Raw genomic sequence first — 16,952 nt, forward strand, 5'->3', positions numbered from 1 at the left:
ATATAAAGAAGTGCAAGATGTTTTCTCAGTAACCCAATAGCTGCTACACCAATGCACGGATTGATTTGCAAACAGCTCAATATTACACATTTGTTTAGACAGATACTGAGTCCTTGCTAAAGCAGGGGGGTATCTGTGTTGTTTGTGGGTCCATTGTGTGTGCAGATGCTTGTAATTGTGCTTGGTCTTCACATAAAGCATTAGAGGCAGAGTACAGAGAAGGACTAGAGGTCAGAGGAGCTGCACACCGGACCCTGTTGATCTGAGCGCTTTGATTTTTAAGCAGGCGGTTGTCATATTTTCATGAATGAGAAATCTCTAAGTGTTGATCATGGAAGAATAAGGTAAGCAATTAAAAAGCTGATTTTCTCATTGAATGAGTTTAATCTTCCATATGCATATAGTTGATATTGTTCACACGAGATCTAACTTGTCAGAAATAAAATTCTTAATAATCGATCACTGCAGAGATACAGAAAATTGAATGTGATTGCAATCGGCTTGGTGTTTTCAAGCAAGTGGATGAATCTTCTTTCCTTATTTAAATTCTGCAAATCCAGACGCTGTTCATGTGTCCTACAGTTGTGTTTCTTTTGTGGCAAACAGGTTGATTCTGGTTTGCCATTCACAAAATGTAATTGAAACCAGGTGATTTATAGCATTGCTTCAGTGATGGTAGAACATTACTGAGTTAACGGGACAAAGTTCTTCATTTCAGCTACCTATTAATCCGAACACCCTCATAAACTCTACTATCAGCAACATCGGGGCATTTTTGGCGAACGTGGCGACCAGCCATCAATTACATCATGTCCCAAGTGGATGGTTTTACTTTAGATCACGTGTGTCAATTTGCATTGGCAACTTTTGAATCCAGTTCTCAAGTATTCAAGCAGGTTCTGACAGGTTTCCACCAATCGTCTGCGCACTTCGTGACATTAAAACCAATGCGATGCAGGAGCTGTGTTTGAAGTCCAAGGCAGTTCTTTGATATATTAACATCTTAGGAGCTGCTGCGTCTCCATTGTCAAGTCACAGGATAATCTGAGAGTGAAGGTTAAGACCTGAATGGAGCGTAAAGGCTTTTAGGAAACCTGAGTAAAGCCGACTGTCTCATGTTCTGTCGTAAGGTTGACCTCTATCAGCAACATCACTCTTTCTTTCTTCCTCCTTCTCTACGTCGCTCATCTTCCTCCTCACATTCTCACAATTCACAATCAAAGTGATGCTCCGAAATATCAATAATTTTTTTCTTCAACACTTTCTGTAGTTTCTATAGAAACATAGAAATATTTTGTGGACCTTAATTGCGGTGAAACTCTATTCAAAAGGCTCAATATCTTACTGGCATGCGAAGTGTGAACAATTGATTTTTGGAATACGTCAGCAAACAATTACAACACTCCAGATATGAATATTACTTGCACTGATATTCACAATTATTTCTCCTGTCCTGTTCTATTCTAGCCAGTGAGTATTTAAAAATGACATAAATTTTCCTTGTTTCTTACTTGGTATTTGTGCTTCATTCTGTACATTTAAATTAAAATCTAAATAAACGTAATACCTTACATTCTTACAAGTGCAGTCATCGATATTCTCAAGTTGTACGATCTCATGCCCAGGCATGCTTAGTATTTTTCGCCTCTGACAGACTGCAAAGGGCAAAACTTCATTTTAATTTTGCTGAGTCACCTCTGGTGCTTCACATCATTCGTTCTTCATCCTAGGCAATCTTCATTACAAACCTGAATCTGTATTTTCTTTGTGCTTCTTATTGATTGGCATCAGGAGGCAGAATCTCTTGACTACACTCTCACTGCCTAAATTTACTCCATGTTAACAGAAAATCACAGTTTTAGTCGTCCTGATGCAACTACTGGCTATCATCTTTGTGCAGTTGCTTCATTTATTTATTTTTTATTTTTTTTACGTCACTTCTTCTCAGTACCTTCTTTTTGCCATTGTCTCCACTTCTCCTACCTCTACCATTGACCTGGTCAGCGCCAGTTCACTCGTTCGTCCGACCAAAAGCAGAAGATGCTTATCAAACATTCCCGTACATGTGGTGTTTGTTGAATCACACTACTCAGTATATCTGATATGGATTGAGGAACATTTGAACTTTTCCCTGTACCTACTTGCCATGAATATCCCACGTCTGTAGTTAAATGATACCAGCGTCTGCTACCGTTACATGCCCAGCCTGCAGGATACGTAGCAGATTATTGTGGTCGCTGCTCCTGGGAAATGTGATGCAGACTTCAGCTCGATAATTATTAGAGGTCAAAAATGTTTCTCGCCACGTCTAGCTTTTCGCATTTTCACAAAACAACCAAAGATGTGAAGGTATTTTATGGGGATTTATGCGAAAGACGACACGTATAACCCAAAGTAAAGGACAAGGAGAAGCGTGGTATGAATTTGGTTTGGTTTACTGCTGTCACACTATCACTGCGAACAAAGCTTTCATTTTGACAGTGGTAGAATACATAGGAAAACCGTTCTCCAACATTGCCTTCCTTTGCATTTAATATAATACACGGTGTGATTAGCACATAATCCAGTCCACCACAGTTTCTTTGGACATGAGTTGAGTAATTCTGCATCAGTGTGCACCGCTGACTCAAACATCACAACCATGATCCAGTTACAAATCATAAAACTGCAACTCAATGAAATAGTTTACTCCTCTGCAAAGGCTAGTTTCTTCAAAGCGATAGTGGAACCCTGTGGACTGCTGGGGGGTGTTCATAGAGCATTTAATAACTAGACAGTCAGCTTAACCTTTAAAGAAAAAAACAAAAAACAAAAAAAACCAAGTGGTGATGTCATGGAAAAGCATGGTACCTGGTTCTGAGACAGCAGAACACTGTGAATTATGTCCATTGTTCACTGTATACAGGCTGTGTGATGAATCATGTATGGCACACATTCTTCAAAGACATTACAGGATTTCATGTTCCACAAAATCACTTTCAGACGTCATTTTTCTTGTGTTTCATAATTAATGCACAATATACCTTTATTGATCTATTACCTGAAACCCCAATAAAACGAATTCAAGATAGTCGTCATGAACTGATGTCATATTTAAAGGTTAAGAGGTCTGGTATGGATTGCACTGAGTGAAGGATGATGTGTGAGATTAAGATGTAAAATAAAATCTGCTTTTTGGCTCCCGGCTGCCAACCTTTGACTCAAATCTGTTCTGTTTATTCCTGTTTGTGTGCGAGAAGGCCCGGGTTGGGTTGACCTGTTGTGATATATTTATAGGAGCCTGTGATGAATGTTTCATCCTATCTGCGTAGGAGGAACACGGGGCACCCATTAAACATTCATTTCTGCCACTGAGATGACCTCCTGGAAAATCAACCCATCATTGACGAACGAACCCCAAACCCTCTTATCAATACGCTAACGCCCAGCTGTACTCAAAATCAGTTCCCAACCCAATGTTAAGTCCTGACGTTCAGTCAGAGATACACACACCTATATTTATGTTTTTAAAGCACATAACCTACTAGAAAAGTTGATATTGTTTTATAGTTTATGCTTTTTAGAAACGCAATAGATTGGCAACTATTAACAACTACAGGCAACGAGACGTGTCCGTGAACTCCACTGACTATAGGGTGTTACATTTGCAGCTATGCATGATAAATAATTATATTGCAATTCTATTTTCATACAATGCTATACTAATAACTTTTTTTTGTTTTGCATAGCTAATTTATTATATGAATCCTTTATATCTTCATGCGCGACAGTTGTGGCCTCTACATGCATTATTGGTGTAAGCTGATAGCGTTGGATGGATGAGCGTTGTGTCATACATCGTCATTCCCGGCTGTGATCCGTCCTGCCACTGATGGGCATCTTTTGGCTCCGAGTACCTTTGCCGCTCAGACACAGTTTAGCAACAGCTCAGCCAGCGTGCATTATTCATACACAAGTGAACCAGTAGATATGGTTACACCAAGATAGTACACCTGCTATATTAAGGTGCCCTTTGCGGCTTTAAAAGGTAACGCTCACTCAGATTGCACATGCAGGTGAAGGCAAACGGGACATGGGCTTCGTTTCTGGTTGTAGATGCATTGAAAAAAAAAATACGACAAGATGTCAGACCCGACAGAAACGTTAGAATGAGGGTTTCAGTAACCAGAGAGAGACACAGAGGGTTGCAGGAGGTCACAAAGGCAAGCTGACGTGGATGTGGGAGGATACAGCCACAGATAAAACACACACGGACACGCGGTCTAAAACAAAGAGGACACCGAGGCTCACACCATTGCACTCACGCTTGCTCTCCTTGTCAGAGGGACTTGCTGCCAAAGTTGGTGCGGCCGCCACCATGAGGATTCCCTGCCGGGCTTACGGACCGGATTTACAATGAACATTAGACAAAGGACTACACTGACTCTGTCATTGGAATGGCAGGATAATTTATTCATTGTGTGACCCTGGGAGGTTACTTACAAACACATAAAAGAACAGGATCTTACATCGGACACTACTTTTGTTTTTGAAAAAGAGATGCACTTTGCACTTCTAGCCACAAATGGATTAAACTAGAGACTTTTCTGGACACATTTCTTTCTTGTTAAACTTATACAACTTTTTCTTTCTTTTTTTTGACAACTGAAGGAGAACCGTAACACGAGTGAGCACAGATGGCTGAGATTTCGACTCCATTACTAGATCGTGTTTTAACAGAAAGTGGCTGGGGTTCGTCTGAGGGTACTTTACAGAGCAACTGACCTGGGAGAGAGGGCATTTCAAAGGTTTTCAAACTTGTGATGGACTGAGAAGCAAATGGAAGGATGTTAATGCTGTTAAAACCCATCGACTTTTTTATACTCACCTGCTTTTGCAGTACTTTTGGGAACTTCTTCGTCTAATTTGGAAAGATCTGAGAAGGTACCATGGCACCAAAGAAAGGTGACTCAAAATCAGCTGCTAAGAAAGGCAAGCCAGAGGAGCCAAAGAAGGGAGGAAAAGAAGACAAGAAGGGAACAAAAGATGACAAAAAAGGTGGCAAAAAGGATGCTGACCCACCGGCAAAGGGTAAGGGGAAAGATGATGGGAAGAAGGGAAAAGGAAAGAAACCTGTCAGTGAGTCAGAAGAAGGTTCAGAGGAAGAAGAAGAGGAGGTTATGTCTGAGGAACAGGAAAGTGGTGACAGTGAAGAAGAGGTAGTAACCAAGAAGGCAGCCAAGGGAGATAAGGGAAAAGGCAAGGCAGCTCTAAAAGGAGCATCCAAAGCTATGGCTATGAAACCTAAACGCGGTTCCCCTGATGATGAGGAAGATGAAGGCGATCCAAAGAGAAAACCACAAGTGAAAAAAGGCATGGATGCAGTAAATCTAAAGCAGATGAGTGATCTCAAAGGAGCGTCTAAGAGCATGATGGGCTTGGCTGCAGAGGGGCAAAAGAAGAACTTAGTTAAAAAAGTAGACGCAACAGCTCACCTTAAAGGAGCCTCCAAAGCCCTGTCAAGTATTGCTGGGAAGTCCTCTCCTTTTAGCCTGCCTTCTAAACAAGCTGACAAGGCAAAACCAAAGAGAAACCTTAAAAGCACCTCTCGCCTCTTTCTACGACTTTCCAAAAAAAAGAAACCCTCTTCTGGCAGTAAACCTCTTCTTGGTAACAGCAAGCTTTTTGCTGGCTTTGGGGGGAAATCTGGGTCTGCTGACAAAAAACCTGGTCTGTCTGGTTTCAGTTTGTTTAACAAGAAAGACGATGCCTCTAAAGAAACCGCATCTAAAAAAACATTGAATCTATCCAACTTGGGAAGTAAGGGAAATAAAATGGCATCCGAGGCAAAGGGATTAGGAGGGAAGTTCAAAGGGATGTTTGGGAAAAAGAAAGCAGGACAGGGATTTAAGAGTAAAAGCTGGATGGTTGGTAGGATGGCTGCAACAACTAACTGGTTGACGGGTAGGTTCCTGTCTTCTATGGGTCATGGCCGGCATGGGGGGCGGGCAGGACGACGGGCAAAAAAGAACCTATCCTTTGCTAGCAGGGATACCAGAGGGGGACACACACATTATTACAATGGGGCTTATGAATATGATGATAATTATGGATATGAAGAAGACTACCATAACGGGTGGGGACCACAAAACTATGAAAGACAACCATTTGACTATGACCAAAGTGATCCCTATGGAGAGCAGTTATACTATGATGATGATGACGAGTGGGAGGATGAGTATGGTTACTATGATGATGAGGGCAACTTTTATTATGATGATGAGCTTTACTATGATGATGATGTAGACAACTATGGTTACCCATATGGTTATTATGATGATGAATATGAAGACTACAATGGCCATGATGGGGCAGAGTATTACTATGGGGAAGATGGATTTCTGTACTCTGTAGAGCCAGACCCATACAGCTATTATGACGATACCATGTATGGGTTTCATGACTCATATTACCCTGAACAATATGTGGATTACTTTGACCACAACATGGCTTCTAACTATGGTATGCCAAACTCATATGGGATAATGAGCAACACCTATGATGCAGTCCCAGGAATATATAATGACCCAATGCTTGCATATGCGCAAGGTACTCAAATGTACAACCCTTATCAGCAACAGGTCACTATGAATCCTGGACTGAATCTGTCTGAGACAGGTCAGCTATTTGGACAGGAGCAGTTTTCCTCCCCTGTATCTGAACCATTTCCATCTGAACAGTTCAGAGTCCCTAGGCCCCAAGTTATGTTGTTTGGAAAAGAGAGACTAGAGGTTCAAACTTTGCCACCACCTTCTCTTCATACTCAACCCTCTCCCCAAATGTTTCTTTCTACCAATCCATCCTTGGCTCTCAATAATCAGGAGATTCTGTCAGATGTGCAATTTGAACAACCCATCCCAGCATACCTTTCTGCACAATCTCCTTTGCCCATTGACATGAATCAGCAACTTCCCACTATTCCTCTTGGAGATCCTCTCTTTCCAACAGCTGTGATCAATCATCAAGAGTACCTTCCTTCTCCTCAGCTAACTAATGTCCCTTTTACTGTTCCTCTGAACTACGTGTCCCCGTCTCCCTTACCCCCTCAATTTTCCTCCCAGGTTTACCAAGCACCTCTACCACAGGAGTCACAAATGTTTCAGTTGGGGCAAATTTCACCAGGAGCCCTGCAAATGCAGCAACCAGTGTATTCACCACTTCATTCACCAATGGTCTCCCCAGTACCAGTCCAAAAAATGAGTCCCCTTCTCTCTCCAAAGATGTCGTTAAGACCGGGATCACAAAGGGTACAAGGGCCTCCTTCAACTCACTTCTCACCACATCCAATGGACTTCAATTCAGGCTTTCAGTCGGACCCTTACATTTCTCCTCTTCTACATAGACACACTCACCGGGCCTCAATGGTAAGTCAACGGCCCACAACCCCAGTTGAATGGCAGAGAACATCAAGCCCCCCTTCTTCTCCACCGTACTATAGGAGAGGGATGTCAGTAAGAACTCAGCCATCCTTGAAACAAGGAAGAAGGGGAATTGGGTTACGCAGGGGTCCCTCCACTGTAAGACCCCATTCCCCACTTTCTAGTCCTCTGGCTTCACCACGAGCATCACTAAGAAAAAGACAAAGTCCACCTTCTTCCCCAAGATTGTCTTTCAGGCAGCAACCTCCTCCAGATGCAGTTCATCTGCCCCCTGTAAGACCACATTTGTTTAAAGGAAGAAAACAAACATCTATAATGAGGCGATCTCCTTCTCCACCTCTTCCTTCTCCACAAAGGCGGAGCCCAATTCAGCCTGAAGCTTCCCGTTCTCCACCAAAGTCTTTCCGGCCCGCTTCTCCCCATCATGCCCCCTCCCCTTCACCATCACGGGTCTCTGCTCGACCCCTTCCAACCCGCTCCTCTACCCGCAGGCTGAGAGGAGGTCCTGGAGTGAGAAGCCATGTCCCTATGGGAGCTGTGAAACCCTCACCAGCTAATCCCTATTTACAAAGACGCAGTAGACCTGGACCTCCTGTAACTCAGCAAGTAGCCCCTTTTAGGTCATCTATACATAGAGGCCCTGCCTCTCCTACAGGAGAAATGGGTTCTGGAACTACCATGCTAGCTAGATCAAGCTCTCGGCCTGCAGGTTTAAGGGAAACCAAACGAGCTGGTAGTGTCCAAGGAGCCTTCCACAGACCTGTGGGTCGTGGACAGCCTTTAGTACGAATGCCCAGAAACCAACCATCTCTTCAATCAAGGCAGTCATTCAGAGCTTCTCCAGCAGTGCCCCCACTATCTCCCCAGCCATCTTTAAAACAGAGTGGTCCTGTTTCTCCACAGCCATCGATCCGAAGGCTTCAGAGTAGACCCCATTCTCCACAACCCCTGCCACATAGATCTCCTCTGCCCTCCCGCGCCGCTTCTCCCATGTACCATATGTCTCACCCAGCTTCTCCCTTACCCCATCGATCAGTAAGACCCCACAGTCTGGGGCCAGTTTCCTTTCAGCCTCCTGTACCTCAGTCTAATCTTACTCATGGTGTCCACCTACCATCACAGGGGATTACTCAGCATAACTACACACTAATGGACCCAGGTCCATCTCCCATGCTTACCAATGCCTTACCAGGTTCTCATGTTCTCCCTCAACAACTACCACAATCCCCTAATTTGGGACGTACCCTCCATAATCCTTATTTACAAAATGCTGGCATTACAACACCTTTGCAAAGGATCCCTTCTCCCATACCAGGAATGCAGGGGGATGAATCAATCATTGCACAAGAGACTCAGATGGTAAACCCATATGGGCCTCAGGGTTTATCCACTGCTTTGATGCAGAATTCCCGCTTACGCACCGCCTCATTTTCATCTCCTCTACAGCACAGTGCCAATCTCCATACAACTGTCCTGCCTCCTTCATATCCCCCCCAAATACCAGCATCTCTACCCTCTTCTCCTCTTACCTCTCCACACTTGTCCTCTGCTATGCTTACCTCTCAGCTACGTAATGCTTCCTTTGCATCTCCTTTTCAGCAACACCTGTCTCCAACTTCAGCATCACCAGCTCCAGCTTCCATCACACCACCACAAGAAAGTGTTAGAGGTAGCTCCCCACTTTTCTCTGGAGGACTGCGAACTTCCCAGATTCAAGGGTCAATGTTCAAGCTTCCAAGTGGTACTTTGGGAATGTCTAAGGGTCCTGTGGAAGTTACAGGTACAAATGACCTTGGAGTTGGTGCTGGTAATGGAAGGCTTTCCCCCTCGGTGCTCTCCAATGCTCTTCAGAACCCACATCTACGTCAAGCCACATACAGACTGCCTGATGGCTCATTGGTCACCAGAAATGAACCTGCTGAACTCGCTCCGGGTCCTTCCCCCATGTCTTCCTCTATGTTGTCTTCTGCCCTTTTAAACTCTAATATGCGTAAAGCTACATACAGGTTGCCAGATGGAACTTTGGTCACTAGAAACGAGCCAGCCCCTGTGTCTTCCTCCCCCATGCTCTCCTCAGCCATTCTTAATTCAAATGTCCGAAAGGCCTCTTATCGCCTACCAGATGGATCATTTCTTACACGTCCAGGAGAGAATGTGGAGACTGCTGAGAATGTATCTTCTTCACTTGGGCTGTCCAGTGCTCTGATGAACACAAACCTCCGCAAGGCAAAGTTTCAACTACCAGAAGGATCGTCTCTGTTTTCAAAAAATCAGCCTCAAAGTCCTACAAGCCCTCTTCTTTCTGGTGCTTTGCTAAACAGCAACATCCGCGGTGCTTCATACAATCTCCCAGACACATCATTATTGAGGCAACGTGGTACTGCTAATACTCCTGAGCAACGTTCACTTGACCTCTCTAATGCTCTCCGCAACCAGAACCTCCGGTCTTCAACCTACCGCTTGCCAGATGGAACACTCATGACACGCCCCCAGGCTGCTTCTTCACCTCAATCACTTGACCTGTCCAAGGCATTATCTAAGAACCCAAACCTTCGTGGAGCAAATTATCGTCTCCCTGAAGGTAATATCATGACACGGCTTGGGGCCCCCAGCGCTCCACAACCCCTTAACCTTTCTGGTGCTTTACGGAAATCTCAACTACAGGGGGCTTCTTTTCGCCTTCCTTCATATGCTGTGGTATCACCACATGTCCAAGGAGCTGGAGCTGAACAGCACTGGGCACAAGGTTCAGGAGCGGACGTCATGCAAGAAGATCTAGATGTTTGGGGGGCAGAGAGGGTTCTCCCTCATGGGACAGTGGAGAACCTCAACAAGTGGTCAATGTACGGAGATGGAGAATTTCCTGAACACCCCCAGAGTCTAATGAGACAAAGACCTGAAGGGGAGGGACCAGGGCAGTGGAATCTGAACAGAGAGGGGGAACCTCAGGGGCAATGGTATGACAAGGTAATAATCTAGAATGTGATAACTAATGCTGCCATACTATAATTACATAAAACAGCATTTATTTCCTGCATGATATCAATGAAGCAGAAAGACAAGCATTGGTTGAAGGGTTTGTTGAAGATGAAAATACAATTTAAGGAAGGATTTGCAAATCAGTCTAACATTACTGATGGGTGGTAAACCACAAGTCAGGAGAAAAAAGTAAATTCAAATTTTTTTCTTCAGCAAAGTGTCCATATTTGTCAAATGCATGGCTGTGTTCTTACTTGATGTCCTGATTTCTGTCTGTATACATTTGAATTACAGATGTACTCAATCAGAAGCATGCCCACAATCACTCACCGGGACTTCAGGGAGGAAGACGGTGTGGAAGACATGACTCAGTTAGAGTAAGTTTTCACTCAGACATAAAATAAGGCAAAAATTTAAAAACCTTCCACTCTGATATTAAGTAGCGTCAAGCAACAAATACTGAGAAAACCTAAAAGACAAACATGCTTTCCGTTTCGTTTTAGAGAGATGCATGAGGGCGCTGTTTTGCTGAATTTAAGGAGAAGGTTTGACAGACAGCTTATTTATGTAAGTACTGACTAAAAAGTGCCATAAATGTTTTTTGACTCCATAAAGATAAAAAAAATGTTTTGCTTGTTTTTGCATGTTCTTTTACATTTCTGGGCCTGTCACAATAATCAATTAATCAATTAATCACATGATAAAATAAAACAAACTCAATAATTTCCAATCTCGTGATTTATTGTTTTTCTCTTTCTACCAAAAATTCAATGATAAAAGTTTTCAGTCTGGAGTTTTGGTCTCAACTAAATCTTTTTTGGAGACTTCCTAATTAATTTTATTTGTTGTTTCTGTTGTTTTGTTGATTTATTTTGGATATTTAAAATATCTATCAGTTCCTGTGTGTTCATTAGAATTTAAAGTTTATTGAGCTTCGAGAATGTGTCCTTGCCATTATTGTCATTGTATTACAGGCAAATTGTCTCAAAATAACAATGTTATTGTTTATTTGTTTATCGCGATAACTTCTGGGACAATTAATCGTCAAGAAACATTAGTTGTTGTGACAGGCCTTCATTTTCAGATCATCAAACAGGTTTTAAGATCAGACAGTAATAACCAGAGTAAGAACTCTGAGTGAAAAACCAAACCATGCGAACCTGGTTTTATTGGAAAATGTAATTAAATTTTCTATGATGTGACAAGACAAAAAAAAAAAAGAAAGAAATCAGTAAAGGCTCCAGGGTACATTCTTTTATTCACAGGACTATTTAAATCTCTGTATTCAGTTGTTTCACTTCCATTACTTATGTCGCTCTTTACTCATCTCATCCAGACATACATAGGTAGCATACTGGTGTCTGTGAATCCCTACAAGATGTACAACATTTATGGGACTGACGTTGTGCTGCTGTACAAGGGTCGTGCTCTGGGAGAACACCCTCCGTAAGTAAAGTCTGCTCATAGCAAGCATGCAGAACAAAAAAAAAAGGCAATATGCTTAGAGTACAGATTGTGGCTGTTACAAGAACAAACTATTTCTTTAAAATATACGACAAGAAAACATATTGGAACATAATAGGAATCTGATCTCTGCATAAAGCTAAAAGTGTAAACAGAAGTCATCTCCCATGTTCCTCCTTAATGCAGTTGAGTTGAAGAAGCTTCTGGCTGAAAACATTAAAAAAAAAGAAATAATCTGGTGCTTTTTGTTTATTTCTGATTTAACATGTGCTCAGTTAGTTGACATTTTTACCTCTGCCTTTCTGTCTCGCAGGCATTTGTTTGCCATAGCAAATGCTGCTTACTCCAAAATGATGGATGCCAAAGAAAACCAGGTCATAATAATCAGGTAGGAAATGTGTTCACTTCTTTCGCTTTAAATGGCGATATTCACTTTAAACGAATTAATGGTCTTTTGTGACCTAAATCTAATAAAGAGTCTGTGGCAAAGCTTCAAAAACGTTCTGTACACGAGCTTTCTATAGGGCTACTTATACGCTTTTCAGATTTTTTTATGTAAAAAGAAAAAAAGGTAACAATTATGGAAACTTTTACTCCCATTTCACAATTATACACCTATTTGTGTTGATCTAGCAACAAAAAACAAAAATCCCAATAAAATGCATTCGTAATGTGATTCAATATTAAAAAGGTTTAACATTTTCCAAGGCAAATCCCATTTAGAAACTATGGAAGTGCTTTGCTATTTTATGCACAGATGCTTGAATGTATGAGGATTTGTGTTTGTGAAGAAATGAGCAGAAATTGGCACCTGACATAAAAAAGACCTCTCACACGACTCGAACACTTTAGCCATATTTGGAAGGAGACACCTGTAAGGGAAGCCCAACAAGGTCTGGGCCAGGAGCAGATTGTCTTTCAGAGGTCTGAATCTTTGTGTGTGGACCATCGGTTTGTGTGTGTGTGTGTGTGTGTGTGTGTGTGTGTGTGTGTGTGTGTGTGTGTGTGTGCGTGTGTGCGTGTGTGTGTGTGTCAGCGAGTGCGTGTCAAGGGCTAACTGAGGTCTAGTGTTCAGTGACCATTAACGGCCTGATTCTTAGCCAGGCAGGCTGCGAGCTGAAACCTTATGCTGGAAAGTTGTGAAGGTGCCGTAGTCCCTTAAACACACAAAACACACACCGTTCTACCGTCCGCCGGCGTGGCCTGCGTAATGGTGGCTCTTAGTGCTAATCCCTTGGCAGTGGCACAGCACTGGATGTTCGTGTGTTGGCCCAGCTGCATGTGAGAGACTGTTTCGGATACTTTAATTTTAAAGTGGAATTGAGTCTTTGCCTAATGTGAGCTGAAGTGAAGTGTTCATGTAACTTAGTCAATTAAGCCAAACACTTATCGAGCACCAACAGGGTAATAATGAGAATCAAATAACTGAAGTGTTTAAGTAAAGAAAAAGCTCTTTGTGTTTTTGGGAGATTTGTGTTTTAAACCGCAGGGACAGCAGGATTACTATTGGGGGTCTCAGTTTGATGACTACTAATTAGTTAACTTGCTAACTAAATATTTAGTGTTCAGTTTTGTCTTTAAAAGCCTGTTAAGTATATGTTATGCACGTATTAAAGAGTCTTTAAAAAGTTGATGTGTGGTGGATTGTCGGTGACAAAGTTTTAATGTGTTTCAGTGGGGAGAGTGGGTCTGGAAAAACGGAGGCCACCAAACTCGTGCTTCGCTACCTGGCTGCAATAGATCACAATTCAAATCCTGTGCAACAGGTATGAATACACATCCTGACCTGCACAAACTGACACTGATATACTTTGATAAGCCAAATTATGTGGATTGTAATCCCTCTCTCCATGTGTTTGTCTCCTCTTTTTTTTTAATCTATGATGGCTTTTCATGAGGAAAGATTGAGGTAGTCATCCTTTTACCATTCGTCTTACCTTCTGTTAATTAGGATTTAAATATGTGATGTGTTGTTAGCGTCCTTGTTTTAATAATCCTACTTGAAGACTAACAACATTTTGAGTGACTGTTACAGCGGCTGGTGTTTATTTTTCTTCTTTTACACTTAAAGCTTAAAGGTCTTGATGCACATCTTATTGAGATTTTTTCTTTCCCTTTGCTTTGTTTAACCCTAAGTATTCTTCCTGATTTCTGGGTAGTTTGATAACCTCAAACGTTAAAACTCCAGGACATTTTTACAAATTTAAGATTTTTGGGATAGAGTTTTTCAAAATGCTTTGTAGTTTTTGCATTTTTGTAAACAATCTTTACTTGTCTGAGTAATCTGTCTTAGATCTTCATGAAAGTTTGACTTCTGTTTCTTCATATTCTCTTGATAAGCAATTGTAGAAAAGCACAGTTCTCACAGCTCTTTTGTGCTAGTGCTACTGCATTTACACAACTGCTTATCAGTATTGGTTAATATTGACCAATCAATATTAACCCTTTCATGCATGAGTTATGATCCTTTGTGTCAGGACTTTTTTTCCCCAATTTTTTTTATTTTGTTCTTTTATTGTTCTTTAGGGTTTATCTGATGTCACAATAATTTTTTTTTTACCTGCAAGAGTCGTCTACAGTAGAAGGAGGGACCGGGCCGGTTGACGTGCTTTTTTGTCAGTCGCCCATATTGGATTTAACAAAAATCATTTCTTGCATTTGCAGCTGATGGCCAGTAGTTGATAGTGTATTTTATAATGCATTAGTGTCCAGTTCAGTGGTCTGTGTGCATTTATAACATAAACACCACCGTAGTGACCATTATGCATGAAAGTTATCACTGCTTGGTCTCATTCAACAGTCCAACAAGTGACGGACATGTTTGATTTAGAACGGCTCGTTCTGAATGGATGTGCAGAAATGTTAGCTGACAGAGTTTCAGTGTCCGTGTGTGTGTGTGTGTGTGTGTGTGTGTGTGTGTGTGTGTGATCAAAGTGTGTGACTTGCTTTGTGTTTGAACCCCTGGTAGATCCTTGAGGCGGCGCCTCTGCTGGAATCCTTCGGAAATGCCAAAACTGTGCGAAACAATAATTCTAGCCGCTTTGGGAAATACGTAGAGGTCTACCTGGAGGAGTGAGTACGGAAGAGAAATTTTGATTCTTCAACTCCTTTGTAATCCTACTTATGCGTTATTTCCCCCCACGCTGTATTTTGTTTGTCTAGTGGTATAATCAGTGGTGCCATAACCTCTCAGTATCTGCTGGAAAAGTCCCGCATTGTCTTCCAGGTAACGTCTGACGCAGACACCACAGCATGATGTTTTTTTTATTCATGTAAGTTATCCGTCTGTGGAATGACCTGTTGATGTCTGCGTCAGGCCAAAGATGAGAGGAACTATCACATCTTCTACGAGATGCTGGCAGGTCTTCCTTCTCAGCAGAAACAGGCTTTCTACCTGCAAGACGCTGAAACCTACTATTACCTCAACCAGGTGAGCAGCGCAGCGTCTTCCTCACCGATCGTTTCATCCAGCGCGCTCTTCAGTTTAAACTCTGTCTCTGGTTAAAGGGAGGGGACTATTTGATAAGAGGGAAGAGCGATGCGGATGATTTCCGACGTCTGCTCTCTGCCATGGAGATCCTTCGCTTCACCCCCGAGGACCAGTCGGCCATCTTTAGAGTCCTCGCGTCCATACTGCACCTGGGCAACGTTTACTTTCAGAAACATGAGGTAATAACTCGAGCTTGATGACCTGTTTTGCAGTTATCAAGATCTCTTCATTTTGTAGGTGCTTACTTTTTGAATTGCTTTGTTTTAATCCAAACGAGTCTATTAGAAATGATTGTATTTCAGCTTTGGTTCTGTGTGTGACACATGGGATCAACTCTTGCTGTTGTCATCAATAGAACATCGATTGGAAAGATGTTGCCGCCGTTAAGCTGACATTAAGCTGCGAGTTGGAGAGTCAGTCCGATATTTAAATTTTTTTTATCAAACACTTTGCTGCCTTCATTTTGTTTCTCGTAGAAACTTGTAATGAGATCACACTTGAATCGAGTGTTTTCTACATGAAAGGCAGAAAACCAAAGAGATTTACCAACTGTTGTGACGCCAACTACTGTCAGTAATTGGTATTTGTCACAAAAAGTATATCCCGCTACACAATAAGCGTAACCACGGTGACAAATGGAGGAATATCCGTGGCACGATTATTAAAAGACGACTGGGTGATTTTCAAGAATTACTTGAAATGTATGAATCAATTTCCATCTGATATGAAATGATGTTGACATGTCACTTAAATCCTCCTCTGCTTTTAAATGACAGTCAGACTCCGTGTTGCGTTCACGGTCCCGTTCTCGTCCTCAGACTCGGATTTCAAAAGTTCTGAACTTTCCTGTTCGGCTCGTCGTGATTCAAAGCAGATTTAGGGATTAATGACACTCCAGAGTCTCCAACACAGGCCGTGACTGGGTGTTTATTTAAGTCTAAACATTTGGGATGACTTGCAGAAATAAATTATGAAATGTAATTTTTATTTTATTTACTTTGCAAGCTCGTCTTAAGCTCAACTCCTTCCACATTTAAGGTTGATTTCCCTGCAGTGATTTCTCAACACATTTTCCCTTTTCCTTGCTGCGCTGGAGGCCGATGGCCAGGAGGTGGCGTCAGTGGTGAGCGCGCAGGAGATCAGGGTGGTGGCAGAGCTGCTGCAGATCTCACCAGAAGGACTACAGAAAGCCATTACGTACAAAGTCACGGTCAGTGTCAAACCAGACTGAATTTTCTGTTTAAGAAATCTGTATTTTATTCCCGGATGTGTTAGGGATGATATGTCCTCCTCCTTTCCTTGTAGTTTTGCTGTCACTGTTTGACATCTTGCCTCCTCTGAAGGAGACTGACTGGTTCATGCGGCAGCAGCCTTGTTGTCTTGCTTACACAGGTGTGGTGACAATGAAAGCATTGTATTGGCCCCCAGTGTCCTTTACACAGACACAATTAGATGCATGTGCTAACACACACACACACACGCACACGCACACACACACACACACACACACACACACACACACACACACACACGGAAAATAGACAACAGAAACTAAGTGCTGTCACTGATCTGCTTCCCTAATTCCCCTATACTATACCAAA

At 42.2% G+C, this 16,952-nt stretch overlaps 1 protein-coding gene across 7 annotated transcripts in view; it reads left to right on the top strand.

Annotated features, from left to right (window-relative positions):
- Nucleotides 1-256: 256 nt before the first annotated feature.
- myo15aa (myosin XVAa) overlaps nucleotides 257-16,952 on the top strand; it is a 47,736-nt gene continuing 31,040 nt past the window's right edge. For 4 of the 7 annotated variants that reach the window (XM_017306246.1, XM_017306249.1, XM_017306250.1 and 1 more), the window contains exons 1-12: nucleotides 4,282-10,385; nucleotides 10,692-10,774; nucleotides 10,901-10,964; nucleotides 11,734-11,843; nucleotides 12,175-12,249; nucleotides 13,537-13,627; nucleotides 13,765-13,770; nucleotides 14,830-14,933; nucleotides 15,024-15,087; nucleotides 15,178-15,291; nucleotides 15,369-15,530; nucleotides 16,445-16,561. In XM_017306246.1, coding sequence (XP_017161735.1) covers nucleotides 4,929-10,385; nucleotides 10,692-10,774; nucleotides 10,901-10,964; nucleotides 11,734-11,843; nucleotides 12,175-12,249; nucleotides 13,537-13,627; nucleotides 13,765-13,770; nucleotides 14,830-14,933; nucleotides 15,024-15,087; nucleotides 15,178-15,291; nucleotides 15,369-15,530; nucleotides 16,445-16,561 — 6,447 coding nt within the window. In that variant the 5' untranslated portion in view covers nucleotides 4,282-4,928. Of the gene's footprint in view, nucleotides 345-4,281; nucleotides 10,386-10,691; nucleotides 10,775-10,900; nucleotides 10,965-11,733; nucleotides 11,844-12,174; nucleotides 12,250-13,536; nucleotides 13,628-13,764; nucleotides 13,771-14,829; nucleotides 14,934-15,023; nucleotides 15,088-15,177; nucleotides 15,292-15,368; nucleotides 15,531-16,444; nucleotides 16,562-16,952 lie in introns of those variants that run through there. The other 3 variants (XM_017306252.1, XM_017306247.1, XM_017306251.1) reach the window with 3 other exon arrangements.

This window comes from Poecilia reticulata, linkage group LG8 (genome assembly GCF_000633615.1).
Source record: "Poecilia reticulata strain Guanapo linkage group LG8, Guppy_female_1.0+MT, whole genome shotgun sequence".
NCBI classification, from domain to species: Eukaryota; Metazoa; Chordata; class Actinopteri; order Cyprinodontiformes; family Poeciliidae; genus Poecilia; species Poecilia reticulata.